Below are 16,385 nucleotides of genomic sequence, written 5' to 3' on the forward strand. Positions count from 1 at the left end.
TTCTGCAATGTCTTCTCGAGTCTGCCAATTAAGAGTCCCGATGATGAGAGGATCGGTGGGATTCGCGGACGAGGGCGAAAGAAGGATAGATCACCTGTGGCCCCCCTCGCTTTAATGCAGGATGCTGCTCCCTGTGCTTGCGACCTCAAAGAACACCGAGAAAACTCAATTTAGATTTCTCCTATCGGTCAATCCGGAAGGACCTGAATGGCCTCCGAAACGGAAGGAGCGAGCCCTGGAAACATTGGCCGATCGCTCTTGCCATGGCTTCTTCTTGCGGTGTATGGAAATGCCTCCAGTTGCGATATAAAGACCCCTCGTCGTCCCTTCCAAGTTGCAGCCTATTCATTCGATTGCATTCCAGTCTATTCCAGTCTATCGCTGATTTATAAATACATTGCTGTTGTTTTTAATACTTCACTACCTCGTTGATCGAGCTGTCTTGGATTCTTTGTGATACCTTTTATACCATTTTCGCACATATCACTTCACAATGCGTTTCAACGTTCTCTCGATTATTCTCTTTGCAGTCTCCTGCGTGGGTATGTGATTGAATCTGCTGGCCGTGGTTGTGATCAAGGGATTATCTGCTAACGTTGCTCGATTCGAAGCTCTCACTGTCACATCGCCCAAGACCGGGGCCAAGGTTGATTTGAGCAAGGAGTACGAGATCAAGTGGAAGTCCGTCCAGTAAGTGACTGATGCCATGTATAGAATGTTCCTCGCATACTAATCATGCATAGGTCGGACCCAACCAAGTTCAGCATCGACCTGGTCAACATGAACGGCTCCAGCGCCAACAAGGAGATTGCCAAAGATATCGACGCCTCCCAGGGCTCCGTTAAAATCGACCCCGTTTGGGGTATTCCGAAGGAGTATGTCTGGTCCAATTTGATACACCATGGGCAGACGAGATGATTGGGCTCGCAATACGCCCTTCAGTTCGAAGCTAATCTTGTCGCTTTCACTACAGCGCCGGCTACCAGCTCAACTTCATCTCTCGAGACAAGATGAACACCGGCATTCTCGCCCAGTCGCAGGAATTTGAGGTCACCAAGGTTGCTGATAAGCCCAAGAACAGTAAGAGAGACTCTACATTTTCTTCCATCACCACATCTACACCATAAACATCACTATCTTCATCACCACCATCACCATTGTCATCATCACCACACACAGCTACCAGCACCAAATCTACTTCCCGCCCCTGCATCAAACATCAAACACTTTCCAGCTCTACTATACCATCATCTAGCACCATTCCCGCCTGCTCTGCAGCACCGAGTGAGTATACACACGAATTAAGAGAGAACGGTCATTAACATAATATTCTTCCGCAACAGAAACGACCACTACCTCTAGCTCTTCGAGTCCCACCGAGTCCACTGCTGCGCCCACCAACTCCACCGCCGGTGCCTCTTCCCTCGCGATTCCGGCGACTTTCGGCTCTCTCATGGTGAGTATCTTCGCACTTGTGCTCTAAGCGGCCTTCTGGTCCTACCGAGTACTTGGAGCAAGTGAGAATGAGCGAGAAAAAACGGACGCTTCAGCGTCCACACCCTGTCGACATCCTAAAAACCGAAGAGTAACGATTCACCCGTCCATCATCCTGGTCGTCGCTTTTCCAACTTTTCATTTCGCGGTGAGAATATTTAATTCATCTTGGACTATATAATGCATTAGTTAGTTGCTGTGTGATGAGAAACAAGCCCGATGTATTTACGCGACATCTTAATGAATATTCCCTCCTTCACTAGTTTTGCGTTCGTCTATTTCTTTCCTCGGTATGGTTTTCGAGCTTGCATTTCAATTATAAGGCTGGTTGTGACAATTCATCACTCATGCAAGGATACTGCATACATTGCTTCTATAGTATTGTTCATTGCATGCATTGGATTTCACTAGTATTTCTTTTTGGCTTCGCGACTGCATGTGATAGGTACTATTTTATGTGCCATGGAGGCGAGAGGATCTGTGCGCAATTGATCTGGTCTAGAGTGTTCTATCATTAACATAAAGTGTTAATTGTTTTCCAATATATTCTTCTGTCATCCCGTTGATTATGTCTCTTATTACTTAGATCACATCGCCTATGTTCATGCTCTCTTTGTCACCTTGTATCTTGTACTCCGTATGACCAGACCTACTAGATAGCTCTCAAGAGTCGAGATTCAGTGACAGTGCGATTCATGTCCTCTAAGCACGAAGCATACGAAGAAATAGGACTGTCCATATACTGCTCTATCCTAGGTATGTAAGAATTTCATAATATATCCTGTACCACGAACCATCTCTGAAATCAACCCGGACATTTACCTACCACCTAGTGTATTTACTACCTCCTGCCTAATAGTAGGTCAACTTATTTCAAGAGACTTTGTGTGCAATTTCTATTTCTCTTCTCCGGAGATAACTTAGTCGCGGTAGATATACTACAGTTAACTCCCTTGTAAAGTAGATCGAATACTACAATATACCGCCGCCGCCGCCGCCACCGGCCAGACCAGGTAGAATATACAGTAAGGCTACACTCTACAAAGACGAAGTAAAGGCATGTGCAAATGGGTATATGAATTAAGGTACAAGAGAATGTACATATTTACAAGCCATGAAACAAACAACACTCGGCAAAGGGGGGACAGGGAACTGAAAAAAAGAAAAGGAAAAGAAAAGTAACCACACACTCCTAGTTAGTTGATTGCTAGTTAGTTAAAGCGAGCCCATCGCTGAGTCAGCGAAACCGGAGCCGGAGCCAGACGCGGCAGCGCTGGCACTGACGGCTGGCGAGGAGGTGTAACCATTGTAAGTGTCATTGATGCCTTCTCGAGGCCGGTCCCAGGTACGAATGTGTCCTAGTGAGAATGTGGTGTTAGTTGGGTTTGTAATGGGGTATCATTTCTGCGGATAAGCAGAAGAAAGGAAAAGAGAGGGAATGATCAGGCAGCCGTAGTACATACCTTCTAGGGAAGAGGTCATGATGGAATCTTCTTGGAATCCTAACCAGGAGATAGGGTCATCTCCGACGATCTTGGACTACCAAACAGTTAGTTAGGCTTTTTCGGGGTTTCTGGTTTTGTCGTCGCCTCTCTGTGCGACGGGGATGTATGTGTAACAAGAGGGAAACGAACCATGATAGGTGGTAGGAGAGCAGTCCGTGCCCTCGGTTCGACAGGATGACGGACGGTCTGGTCATAGGTGTTGTCAATGCCTGCGGTGCGTTGCGAGTCCGATCGTACGCGGTTGCCTGCGCTGTCGGCTCGATGACGATTGGCGTGTTGAGCATTGGAGGGGAGAAGACTGGTTCGATGACGGGCGCTGGCTTGGAGCTAATGGCGCGTCGAGTCAGTAAGTGAGCAAAGTGAATAGTTGATGGAGTCCTTCCTCTACGTACCGCTCTTGGTCGATGCAGCATGCCAACGCTGAAATCCCATAACAGCAGTCTGCAATCGTCCCCGACACTCCCAAATCGGTATGTCCGTTCGTCACAGCGCCAAGGATCAAATGCTACAGCTGAGACCCAGGAATTGTGACCTTGGCATCGGGCGACAATCTTGCGTTCGGGAAAGGACCATATCGTCACCAGATCATCCTGGCCGCCCGTCACGATGTATTTGCCATCAGGTGACCAGCATACGGAAATCAGTCCCCCATAATAGCTGCGGAAGATATCCAAAGCTCTGCAATGTGTCCAGTCAATTGACTATTTCGATTGCTCGAGTGCACTATAATTAGGGGCGTAAACTCACTCCTCTTTCAAATAGTCCATCACCCGCAGGGACCCGTCCTCCAAAACAATAGCGAGATGCCGTTGGTCGGGAGAAAAGGCGAACTGGCAGACCCTGTGGTTGGCGATCTTCCATAAAGCGACCGGGTTCGTTTTCTGGTTCCTCGAATTGACCGATTTCAAGATCTGCAGCGGCTGTCGACCGCAGGATTTGATAGCTTCTACCGACGGACTGCTCAGCTCGGGTGTGAACAAAGCATCCTCCTTCTCCTTATCATAAACAACCAATTGTCCATTCGCATGCGCCGCCATGAACAGATTTTCCGACCCAGGTATCCATTTGATGTGCGTCACCGGGGAGTTGCTAACCACCCCGTTCTTGTTGATTCGGGCGTATTTCTGTGAAATTGGCTCGTACCAGATGATATCGCCTGACGACGAACCCATCACAACGTCAATGTGGGACGAGCTTTTCGTCAACTCGTTCACATCATGGCTCAACATGTGCGCCCTGGTAAATAGGATCTTCGAGAGCGGCTCGTCCTTTTGTTTCGAACTCAAATCCAGCCACTGGAACGCGCGATTGATATTGGCGAACGCAAACAATCCGTCCGGGCTTCGGTCATTCAGCCGTTTCGTCGACGCCTCGTGGGTAATGACTCGCGAGACAAATGAGGAATTGCTCTTAATGATGTTGTTCTTCGGCTTGCGCCTCTTGACGCCTTCCTTCGTGATCGGGGCCACAAGCGCGGGATTGCCGTCTCCGAATGCGGGCGCCGTGATGCCGTCGTTCAAGGAGAAAACGGGGGTCTTATTTCGAGAGCCAAGACTGACCAGCGATAACTTGACGCCCGTAGTGGGAGGGGTGGGAACCGTTGCTAGGGGGTTAGGGTTCATGATCGGAGCTTCGGAGGGATGCGGAGGGGGTGTCGCAAGGTGTAGGTCATCCTGAAGGTGATAGGTGCCTGTCGCAGCAGTCGACGTTAGCGCGGTCATCGACACGGATCTTCATCTGCGAACGGTATGGGAGAATATCCAGAAAAGCAAAGCGCACCTTCTCCGACCTGCAACGGACATCCACCCTCTGGGTTGCTGATTATATTGTTGGTTTCGACAACCGGGACCGCCATGCCATTCGACGCTCCAGCTGCATAGGCAACTGGAACGGTGTAGCGCGGCGGAGGCGGGGGAAGGACGCTGGGTCAACAGAGTCAGCCACGAGACAAAAGCCGCAACAATGCCGTCATGAAAAGTATAGTCCGGGACAGTTTCTGGGGAACCACGGAGATCACAGCCGATGGACACATTTAACAACCCCCGGACGGCCGAGCAACAGACCAACAAATAGAAGAGGAACGGGCACGGGTAGGCAGGCCGAGACGGGGTGATTCTTACAACATGGCTGCAATTGCGACACCCAGTGCAATTTAGTCCAACGGAGAAAGGAGTGTCTCGTGAGACGGGATGAACGCAACCCGGTCAGGACGGCTTCGATAGATTGGTCACGCAATGATAGCGAATCCTCCCCCGAGAGCGGCACCTGGGATGGTGCTACTCAGGGTGGTATGAGGCGCTAAAGGAGTGGATTAATTGGATAATAGTTACAACACAAGGTTCAGGGTGGGAGATGTCAACGCGATGAATAAATAGGTTGAGAACCAAGGTGCTGTGCAATCTTTAAGTACCGCCGGTGTGTCGCGGAGGAATATCGGGGGGTTTTAGGCGCTGCACTGCCCGGGCGTTTTAAATGAGGGGGCGGAAGGAGGGCGTTGAAAGTGTCCGATGGATTCCAGGAAGGATGGATCGGGGGTACACTGTTAGAGTGATTGAATAAATGATCGGAGGGACGTGAAGAGTAGAAGGGCGAGAAGTATTCCTCTGCGCAATCGGCATAAGCGAGGCAGGAGCGCCCAAGCCGGTTAGTTCCAGTGAGGAGAAGGTTTTCCGGGGATTTGCCTGGTTTGCCTGATTTGCCTGGTTGGCGCTTCTCTCGTGTGCAAAGGCGGGGAGGAGTTCGGGCTGGTGATTGCTCCATGTGGTTTAGCGGGCTGGCCGCACTAGCGTCTCCCTAGTCTATACATATACCTACGAAGCACTTCCGTACCGATTACTCCTATACTTACTACAATCTGAAAGGTCATCTTTCATCATATATTCATATAGTATTAATAACGACACATGTATCCATCTGGTGTACACCGATCGAGAACCATTCCCTCATTCTCATTCCCCACTGCCACTCACTCTCCGCCAGATCATCACCGCCGCGGCTCCGGCACAGACCACGGCCCCCAGGGCAATGCCCCATGCCATCCATTTCCCTTCGGCGTCTTCCTCGCTCCGAGGGAATGCCAGGCTGGGCTCCATGGCTGCTTCGGCAATGTGCACAAACACCTCCTGGATCGAGCTCCACGTGGCGCTGACATGGAGCGGCGGACTGGTCATGTTCAACATAGCAGTATACTCGTGCGGCTGGTACTCGGCTCGTTGCGTGGTGCGGTCCAAATCCGCTTTGAGAGCGATGAAAACACTGGGAAGCTCTTCTAGATGGGGGTACTTGGACCGCAACGCCGGGATGTATGCAAATGAATCGGGGTCCGACGAATCGTAGGTGTATACAATCACGTCGCACTGGTCCAGAAGCTTGGATTGGTTTTCGAGAATGGCCGGCTCCAGTTCGCCAAGCTCATCCAATATCATATAGCATTGCTTACCCCCAGGAAGCTCCACCGTGTTGACCGCGGTTCGTGGTTGAATCGTGGGGTGATATGTCGTGCTGAAACCGCGCGAGAGGAAGGCATCAAGAAGGGCGGACTTCCCCGAGCTGGGAGCCCCAAGCACGTGGCCCAAGACGACGTTTCGGCCCACCCGTCCAGGGCGCTTGCGCCGCTTTCGCGGACGAGTCACTTTTAATGCAGCCGTAGTAGACGGATTACTTCTGTCGGATGATTCGAACCCTAGGTAGGCGAGGTACTCCAGCGTTGTTTTAGGCGAAGTGAAAGTGGTCATACTCCATTGCGCAAGCCAACCTTGCAGAGTGACATGTCCGGCTTCGTTCCGCACCGTAGAGGACGGGAATGAGCCGTCGGCCCAGGAAGCCGGTAAGCCGGGGGTCGGTGCAAAAAGGGACGCCAATTCAGCATTGTTCAGCCCGCCATCATTGTCTTTGTCCGACAGAAGAAACAGGTTGACAAAGAACCTGTAGCCCTCGGGAGACAACTCGGCAGATGCGTACGGGGGAACCTCAAATCGTGGATGGAGAAAACTCTCCTGGAGCGACAGGTTGTCAGTGTATTGGAACGCTCGTAGAATGATCCAGACAGTCTCGTGGCGTCCTTTTTCAGCGTACATCTTATTCAAGTGAATGAATCCCCGGCAGTCAATGCCAGATGGCGTCACCGAATGTGGGTTTATCTTCTGAATGGTCTCCTTGATGTGCATCAGGTCTTCTTCACTCAAAGGCTTTTCAAAGCATCTCATCTGGAAATCTCCGATCTCCTTGTCGGAGAGAAAGCCGTCTCTGTCTTTATCACTCAGGTAGAAGATGCGCTGCAGCGCTGCGATCGCGGCCGGTTTTAGGGAAGACTCCTTGGAGTCGAACAGCGGAGCAATCGGGTGAGTGACCGCTTTCTGGCAGAGGAAGAAGGCTTCGTTGACATTGCGATGCTCTCGAGCGCTCGTGCGAATGCAGGAATCAATCTCCTTGAACTCCGCCATCAATGGCAGCATCTCCTCCTCAATGACCTGGGACTCGCTGTGGCCTGCAGCAAGGTCCGACTTATTGGCGCACAGCACCACGGGCACATTGACTCCCAAGGACCGAAAATATGGCAGCCAGAAAAGCGCAACTCTCTCATAACTGTAATGATCCGAATAGACCAACAAGATCACATTTGATTTTCGAATCTCTCGCGCCAGATTGCTGCGCTCCTGCGGGAGGGCGGAGGTATCGACCACCGTGGTGGTTGTGACATTTTCGGGGGTTCCGATCGTAGGAGGGATGGTAATCTGAGGAAGTATGGGCTGGATCTTGTTTGTCACGAATACACCCTTCACCAGGGAAGTAATGAGACTGGATTTCCCAGTCCCCTCATCGCCACACACACAGATCCGCACTGGGAGATGTTAGCACATCATGTCGTGATTGAGGCCTCGGCGAGCGGTACTGGGCCAATCGCACCTGTAGCCATTTGCAACGGGGAAGGCGATCAACGGCGCCTCTTTCAAATCACTCCCAAAGCATGCTTCATGAGCTGTGAGTGGTATCACCATGTATGAATTTCAGAGGAAACAAGTTTCCAAGTGGAAGGCACCAGGGAATAGTTTTCCTGTGTTGCGTTGATCTGCTGCGATAACTAACTCGGAGCTTCGGCGATTCTTCCGCCGACTCTGGTGGCCTCAGGTGTCAACTTTCATCAGTGTATTTAGTTTGATGTCATAGTTGAGATTAGATTAATTATACAGTACTCCTTCCAGCATAACAAATACATCTCCCTTGGAATTCTTTCCATCATTGTAAGAAACACAAAGATACTCAATCAATACAGGTAATTAATTAGTCAAGGCAAGTCCAAGACGAAGAGAAGCGGATCGAACGACTCCGCCACTTTGCGCCCAGCACGAGAGACGGTTGGAGAGAGGGAGAGGAAGGGAGGGAGAGCGAGAGAGAGAGGGATATATTATTCATTCATTCCTTCTGTCTTCTCTCTCTCGCTGCTCGGAAGGTGCCCACATTCTTCATCAACCTTTCCATTAACCAACCTCTCCGTGGTTCGGCACGTCGGCGAGACCAAGGCCCAGGTACCTTGAAATACCACCTCTGTAGTTACGGAGTACTACTAGTTAGCTTGATATCGAGCGCCCAGTCACCAGTGTCACCCGTCATTTGGTCCACTTCCGGTCGCCCCCATCTGAACGGACTTCCGTCGCGCATTCTCTCTCCAAACTATCAACACCTTCCGGTCTCCCTGATTCCTTCGTCCTTCGCCCTTCTCCCTCTCCTCCCTCCCTCCCTTTCCCTCTCCCACCTCGCTCCCGTTAAATCTCGAAGAGCACCGTCAAAATGCCTCTTGGGATACACAATCCCTTGCCCTCGTCTCTGGGAAGTACGTATCTGCTCACTTCCATTGCAATTTCCCCGCAATTCATCATGAACTTCGGCGCTGACATTGCGCCCGTTTGACAGGCGAATGCAAGAAGGCCGGTAAAATCATTGCTTCCTTCGTCGACCCGCGACAGTCATTTGGTCCTGATAAAGTTATTCCTCCCGAGATTCTGGCTGGGGCTAAAGTATGATCAACCCATTCCCCTTGAAATAAGAACGAAGCACCCTGGACTGCAATCGAACTAACGACTTCTCTCCATAGGGTCTGGCCGTTCTCACCGTCCTGAAGGCTGGTTTCCTAGGCTCCGCTCGTTTTGGTTCGGGAGTGGTCGTTGCCCGTTTGGCCGATGGCTCGTGGTCCGCTCCGTCAGCGATCGCAACGGCCGGTGCCGGATTCGGTGGTCAGATTGGGTTCGAGTTGACCGACTTCGTCTTCATTCTCAACGATGCCGCCGCTGTCCGGACCTTTTCGCAGGTGGGAACACTGACGCTGGGTGGTAACGTTTCGATTGCTGCGGGGCCGGTAGGACGGAATGCAGAGGCTGCAGGTGCAGCCAGCACGAAGGGTGTGGCGGCGGTTTTTTCGTACTCGAAGACCAAGGGTCTCTTCGCCGGTGTGAGTTTGGAGGGCAGCATGCTGGTGGAACGCAAGGATGCGAACGAGAAGCTCTACAACAGCCGAGTGTCAGCCCGCCAGCTGCTCAGTGGAACTATCCGGCCACCCCCGGCCGCCGCCCCCCTGCTTAACGTCCTAAACTCGCGTGCCTTCTACGGGAACGCCAGGAACCAAGGCGACGCCATGTACAATGACATCCCTATCTACGATGACCGACATGACGACGTGGTGTGGGAAGGACGGCGCGGAGACGCGTTTGGGGAGGGCTCTCGGCGGAATACCACTCGCTCCGGCGTCAACAACGATGCCGACGAGTACGAGTACCGTGACCGACCCCGTCGCGCAAACACATGGGCTGACGATGTGTACGACCGGCCTGCGGGAGGTCTCGGCCGCTCTGCGACCACCCGACAAACCCGCAATGATTATGGTCGCAACGACAACTTCGATACGTTCGGTCGCAACCGCAGCAACACGGCACCCTTCGCCGAGGATGACTACGTTTACTCGGATCGCAAGCCCACTCGGCCCACAGCGCCCAAACCGGTCTTCGGGCAACGAACGGGACAGGGCGCCGCTCTGCGACAAGACCAGGCGGTTGCACTGTTCACCTTCGATGCGGACCAAGACGGAGATCTTGGGTTCAAGAAGGGAGATATTATCACTATCCTGAAGAGAACCGACAAGCAAGAAGACTGGTGGACGGGGCGCATTGGGGACCGGGTCGGCATCTTTCCCAGGTATGACCATTGATTTCTTCACTTACCTAGAACAGAACTCCGTCATGCTAATCATATAACCTCTTCTAGCAACTATGTTGAGACGGCCTAGAGCTCTTACAGCCATGAGTCTTGGCTTATGCGGAACGACCTTTAATGACCCCAACGTCCACCCTTGTTTCCTATTCATGGTCCTGCCTTTCTATTTCTCTACTCCCTTTTCCTTGTCGCGTCCGTCTTTTCGTGGTATCTAAGCGGTGCCACATCCTTTCAGCCGTACATCAAGGAACTACATACCCCTCCATGTCCTTCCCGGTTTCCTTTCGGAGACCCTCTTCTGAATTTTCTAGTGCAAGCGCTGGAGTTCTCGTTGTGCAGGTTGGCATGGACAGCCCGGAGTCGGTTCACTCGGGCTTAAAATAAATACCTTTTGTATATTTGGCCGTGATAAGGTTTCTCTAGATCACTTTCCTTCTCTTTTGTTTTTCAATGTTGTTCGCGGTTGAATGCGCCAGTTTGTAAATTGATCCTTGACTCCGTTTTCAAGTATAGTTCCAGCGTCCATCAATATTCCAAACTGGTTATGGCGAAAGGGATGGAACAGAGGGCAGCAAGGGGCCCCAAGTATAGTGTATCGACATAAGTCCTCGGCGGACAATGGAGCCCAGCGAAAGGCCGTACATACATTCCTAGGAAGAATCTAAAACCCCAGCATCCCACAAATCAAGAATCCGCCGTTATTCCATTCCTTCGGTATTTCCATAACCGTCCAACGGTAGGCACCAATTATTAATCAAGGAGGGAGGCTTGTCAGCATAAAAGAAATTCTCCGACAAGGTACAGGGTAGTCACCGGACACTGCAGACAGATGCGCGCTCCCCCCCTTTCCGGGCCAATCGAGATCAGGTCATCGATGGGGCCCACGAGACCTGAAACGGAGGGCCTTGAGAGCCAAGCGCAGCAGGGCGGCTTCTGGATGATTCCCTGCTGTGGATGGGACAGGATCACCTAGTGAGGAGGACAGGTGAGCTGGGTGTTGGAACAAAGCCACCCGGTGAGGTGAGTCAGTCGATGACCATGTCTGTGTCCGGGAGTAATCAGGCGCCCTGAAGATGGGACGGGAGCCTTGGCTCTTGACTGTCATGGTATCAACGGGCTTGTTCATTCGACTCCTGAGTCCTGAATCAGGGCGGAAGAGGGTCGGCTGAAACACGGAAGACAGCGGACTCGGGGTAGGGATAGGGATAGGGATAGGGATGGAACCATCGACTACGAAGTAGAGGGGTGTGAACTCGACCATGTCATCGGATACACTCGAGAAGAAATCAGCGAGGGTTGTGCTTTTGTCGTCGCCCTGTGACCATTGTTCGCTCATCTGAAGGAGTGTAACCATATACTTTCACCCGGCAGCATTCCATAGTAGAAGACAGTAGTACAGAGTATGGAGCATGGAGACAGATAGATAGACAGACATCGATTTAGGCTATATGCTCGTTATATGTAGTGCAATGGATCTGATAGCCAGCAAACTCCATGTATGATTGATCATATTCATAAATAGAAGCATGCTAAAAAGGCCAGCGCAGGGGGGGACATGGGGGGCAAATGCTGATCAGCGATCGTCTACCGTCCAGTGGCCCTGATCGGCCCTTGAGTGAGTAAGGTAGTGGAGCGGGACAGTCGACAGGATCCAACGGAATGAAGAGAGGTGAGTGGGAGGAGAAATCAGTGTTTGTCAGTCTAGGCCAAGTCAGTAGGAGGGGCATGGAAGTGATCATCACTTGAGAGGGTTGAATAATGAACGAGTGAGTGACCCAGAGAGTAGAAGAAGAGTCCAGACACAGAAGACACAAAAGACACCGACCGGGCAACGTGACCGAACTCCCGTTCCTCAGGCAGCTCTTCGTTCTTCTCTCTTCTTCCGCACCGACGTTCTCTCTACGTTCAATCCATTTAATCCAATTCCAGGTACCGCGCGACTTTGGACGTCTCGGCGGGTTGTATCCTCAGCCTCGCGCTTCTCTTTTCCTCCCTCCTCCTCTACCCCTTCGTTTCTCTCCCCATTTTCTTTCTTTCTCCCCGGTGCCCTCTCCTCTCTTTCTATTCTCGAAGGTTCATCACTACATACAGCGTGCGCATACTTTTTCCTTCTTTCTTTTCTTTTTCCGTTCCTCTCTTGAAGGAGAATTTGTCACCGGATGCCTAGCCGTCATCCTCATTCTCTCTTTCCTTCCGTTACCCTGGTGGTTGCTCTTCGTCGGCGTTTCTTCCCCGCTTCCATGATTCCATGACCGCCATCCTGTTTCCTAGTCTTTCCGCCCAGGTGGTACATTGACCTCCTCTCCACGAGGCGAGATTCTCATCGCCCTCCGGTCTCCCCAGCCCGTTTCGGGATTTCTTACAGTTTGAGTTCCCGGACAAGTTGCTCTTCATGCAGGTGCGTTGGCTTCTAACCCATCTCTCTTGGCCCTTCTTTTTCTTCTCCCGTCCTGCGTTGCTGTTCATGGATTGAACCATGTTCGTCTGCGATTTGCCTGTGATGCCCGTCCCGTCTTACTTACCCCCTTGTCTTGTGCTGTCCCTTTTTTTTCTCTTTGAACAACGTCAACACAACCACCGAATCTCCCCCCAACAAATGCAATGAAGATCAATGCGAACGTTGTGCGATTCAATTTTCCTGTTTATCCTTTGTGAATTATGGATCTGAACTAACAACCCGCCCCGTTTTCTAGGCTTCACCGAGCCCGAGCCCCTCTGAGGTTGGCGGAGGATATGCCACACGACGAGGACATGGACCTCATCTGTCGATCAGTGACCCGAGTCACCATGTCACGGAAGCGATCGGCCATATGTACGAAGATGATTACGACAAACGGGAATCGAAACGCCTCAGCTATATCCCCTCCCCTCTGACCGATACCATCTCGATCATCCCCCCGAAACTCGCCGGTGCCGAATCGCCCTCGTCGCCGCAGTCGCTCCAAGTACAAAGCCATCTAAATGAAATAAACAACAATAGACAAACAAATGGACAGTCTCGCCCGCCCGCGGGTGCCAAATCTTTGGATAGTACCAGCCCAACCTCCCCTACTTCAACCACTTCCCCTGGATCGACCGACACCGCCACCACCTCCTTCCCGCTTAATGATATCGACTACGAATCCAACCCTGCCGCCGTAGCTCAGGAGCTTAACAATTTGGCCGCCATTCGGCGGATGTCTATGGATGTAGCAGCCACGGGCGATCCGGATCTTCCCAGCTTTAATCCCAACCTCTCCGTACCGTCGATTGCCCCGTCACCTTCCGACGATGAAAACGATGCCTCCCGACTCTTTTGGGTTCCAGCTCGCTTGCACCCGGAGCTGGCCCCGAAAGAATTCAGGTCCTTTCTCGAAAGTAAAGCCGATCATATCAAACGAAAATCGGGCGATTTCTCGACTTTGGGCCCTGAACGTGAAGGGTCTAACGGAGGTCTTCGGCGTAAGAAGTCCATGCTGTCTAGACAGATCGACACTTCCCAAAACTACACCGACGGTGCGGAGCGGCTCGAGAGGAAACGATCAAAGTCGTCCAAAGGGGACGGCCCCAATCTGCAAGAGCTGGAGACCCTGGTGGACGACTCGCTACCCCGAAGTGCCAGCTCGTCCTTGTTGAGCGAGATGCGGAACCTCGATATCGCCGAAGAGGATAGGCCTATCCTCCCGCCGGCGCCTCCCGGCCACAGTCTCAGGCGGTCCACGAGAACCCAATACAGGAAAGCCGGCAGCTTGAAAAAGGGCGAGAAAGTTCCATATTCCAAGCGTCTGGCGCGGACGTCGGATACCAGCGAAGGCGCCGCGCCGGCTTTAACTGGAGAAAATCCCGTCCTGGGTCTGAGCCGGGTATCGACCGATCCCACTCCCAGTGCGACGCGGGCGGCAAAGTCCACGCAGGCAACGGCGGGCGGCTCCGACGAGGCCATGGGCCCCTCTAGGGGTTCAAGCCCAGAGCAGCAACAATTTGGTAACGAGCATTCGGATGAGTTATCAGCAGAATCCAGGAGCAGGTCGGGCTCCCAGTCGCAACACCGTCAATGGCATTCCCGAATCAGCTCCAACGGGAAATCCACCCTGCATATACCTCCGAACGAACAGAAGATTCCCGAGATTATCGAAACGCCCCCTCTGGAACCCGCCGCAACGCCAGAACCCGCTTCTCCGCAGTCCCCCTCCAATCCCAGCCGAGGATCTTCTTACGACCCGCCCCCGTCTGCAGTACCCGCGAAAACCCAGCCGGCTTACGATCAGAGCTCCTCCAAACGGTCTCAGCAGACCCGCGCGTATGGCAAAGAGAGTACGCCCTCGTTCAACGAATTCGCCAACACCCCACAAGCTCTCCCAGGCAACACGACCCGCACGGACAGCCTTTCGTTTATTCCTACATTCTCCGATGATCGCAAAGCGGATACCAAGACAGAAGTCAAGTCGGAAGGCAAGAAATCCAAGGACAAGAAGGACTCGGAAGGCGGACGCAAGTCGAGCTGGCACTGGTTGCTCGGCTCGGAAGACAAAGACAAAGAAAAGGAAAAGAAGAAGGATAAGGACAGCGACTCCAAGAAGATCAAATCCAAGATTGTCGATAAGGTTCACGAGACGGCGCACGCCTTGCCGATCAGCGACTCCAACCAGCGCGGACGAGAAAGTATTGTGGTGGATCGGCTTGATCCCAAGCTAGAAGAAGAGCGCCGCAAAGACCACGTTCGTCGTACGTCTGGCGAGTCGAAGAAAGAAAAGGAGTCCGGGCTGTTCTCTTCTATCTTCGGCGGTGGCCGGAAGAAGGGCAGCGGAGATAGTAGTCATAAAAAGACTGCATCTCGGACTCTATCTCCCGACCCCCCTGTCCGCGAGCTTCGACCGGATGTCGACTTCCCATGGACTCGATTTTCGATCCTGGAGGAACGGGCTATTTACCGGATGGCTCATATCAAGCTTGCCAACCCGCGGCGTGCGCTATATTCCCAGGTCCTACTCAGCAACTTCATGTACTCGTACCTGGCCAAGGTACAGCAGATGCATCCTCTGATGCTCGCGTCGTCGGCGCAGCAGAGGCAACAGAAGGCTCAGGCCGAGGAATATCTACAGTATCAGCGATACCAAGAGGTAAGCCCCTTAGTCGGCTTGCTTGAGCTCTATGAAAGCATAATAACTGACCATCCATCTCTTCCCATAGGCACAAGAACAACAACAGTATAGCGATGGCTCTTATGAGGAGCAGCAAATGTATAATTATCATGATGATCAGCATGACCAATACCGGTCGCAGTCGCGGGGTGGTAAGCAAGGCTATGAGAATGGAAATGGATACGGATCAGGACATCACCAGTACGGTCACTCGTCGTTTGGAGATGACGTCCAACTCGACGATGACGATGATGACATGTGGTGACAGGAAACAGGAGTATCCTCTCTTTTTGCTACTGTGTTTTCTTTCCAAGTTCTTCTGCAGCGTACGAATACCCCTCTTGTGTGTGAACTCTGGTCCTTCCTGCAACTTTGTACACTGAGCACTGCATTCCCACCTTTCTGACATTCCGTTTCCATTGCCTATGCTTCTGCGAACTGTGACTTTTATACATGCACCAGGAGGAGAAGAATATATGATGTGACACCTGATGGTGTCTATACTCTCTCTTGCTTCCTATTCTATTGCATTTCTATATAGCACGCACATCCCGGCTTTAAAAGCAGGATCGTGCGAGGTACGACCTATTGTTTTTACGTTTGATTTGATCTTGTTTTGCTTTGTTTGCATAGCGTCGGTGGTGATCAGTCTTTTTTGTTGTCGCTTTGAATCATTCTATTGTTCAGTTTTCCACTCTCATGGACTTGGGACTCAATTCTTGTTCTTTCACCTTTGTCTAATAATAACCCCTGGTGGCGGATTTGATTTGGACTTGGACGGTATGACTGTGTAGATTGGCGGGATCATAGGTGCTCTGGCTGCTGCAATAGGAATTTTGTATAGAGATTATTCAGAACTCATTTTGGAGACCTTTTCTCTGCTCGGCTTCAAGTTGTTCGCGTTGTATGCAGCGGCGGCCAGTCCATTCACATGCAGGTGACATCACGTGATCCTATCTCCGCCGGGGCCGCCGTCGGCAATCGTCATGTCATCATTTGTCCGGCACTTGCTCCCTCAAGTTGCTGCCTGTCTCCATTCCAGCGTTCCATCAACGGACTAGAT

The 16,385-nt window shown here is 51.9% G+C and overlaps 5 protein-coding genes across 5 annotated transcripts; 3 read left to right on the top strand and 2 right to left on the bottom strand.

The window, feature by feature from the left end:
• Positions 1–493: 493 nt before the first annotated feature.
• KD926_008698 (GPI anchored serine-threonine rich family protein) lies at positions 494–1,483 on the top strand (the record flags this gene model as incomplete). Its single annotated transcript, XM_053101449.1, has 6 exons — positions 494–542; positions 612–690; positions 744–875; positions 974–1,080; positions 1,180–1,284; positions 1,344–1,483. 6 exons carry the CDS (start codon positions 494–496, stop codon positions 1,481–1,483), a joined length of 612 nt encoding a protein of 203 aa, XP_052954988.1.
• A 1,226-nt stretch (positions 1,484–2,709) lies between these two features.
• gem1 (ERMES complex Ca(2+)-binding regulatory GTPase GEM1) lies at positions 2,710–7,914 on the bottom strand (the record flags this gene model as incomplete). Its single annotated transcript, XM_053101450.1, has 9 exons — positions 2,710–2,852; positions 2,958–3,033; positions 3,129–3,326; positions 3,392–3,677; positions 3,747–4,689; positions 4,779–4,921; positions 5,410–5,792; positions 5,969–7,839; positions 7,905–7,914. 9 exons carry the CDS (start codon positions 7,912–7,914, stop codon positions 2,710–2,712), a joined length of 4,053 nt encoding a protein of 1,350 aa, XP_052954989.1.
• An 872-nt stretch (positions 7,915–8,786) lies between these two features.
• KD926_008700 (SYLF and SH3 domain-containing protein) lies at positions 8,787–10,275 on the top strand (the record flags this gene model as incomplete). Its single annotated transcript, XM_053101451.1, has 4 exons — positions 8,787–8,829; positions 8,910–9,013; positions 9,091–10,184; positions 10,254–10,275. 4 exons carry the CDS (start codon positions 8,787–8,789, stop codon positions 10,273–10,275), a joined length of 1,263 nt encoding a protein of 420 aa, XP_052954990.1.
• A 795-nt stretch (positions 10,276–11,070) lies between these two features.
• Positions 11,071–11,538, bottom strand: KD926_008701 (uncharacterized protein; the record flags this gene model as incomplete). Its single annotated transcript, XM_053101452.1, has 1 exon — positions 11,071–11,538. One exon carries the CDS (start codon positions 11,536–11,538, stop codon positions 11,071–11,073), a length of 468 nt encoding a protein of 155 aa, XP_052954991.1.
• A 1,265-nt stretch (positions 11,539–12,803) lies between these two features.
• Positions 12,804–15,587, top strand: KD926_008702 (putative telomere silencing protein Zds1; the record flags this gene model as incomplete). Its single annotated transcript, XM_053101453.1, has 3 exons — positions 12,804–12,824; positions 12,896–15,301; positions 15,372–15,587. 3 exons carry the CDS (start codon positions 12,804–12,806, stop codon positions 15,585–15,587), a joined length of 2,643 nt encoding a protein of 880 aa, XP_052954992.1.
• Between the last annotated feature and the right edge of the window lie 798 nt (positions 15,588–16,385).

The sequence above is a fragment of the Aspergillus affinis genome, assembly GCF_023601865.1.
Source record: "Aspergillus affinis strain CMG 70 chromosome Unknown NODE_59_length_196328_cov_85_596298, whole genome shotgun sequence".
NCBI classification, from domain to species: Eukaryota; Fungi; Ascomycota; class Eurotiomycetes; order Eurotiales; family Aspergillaceae; genus Aspergillus; species Aspergillus affinis.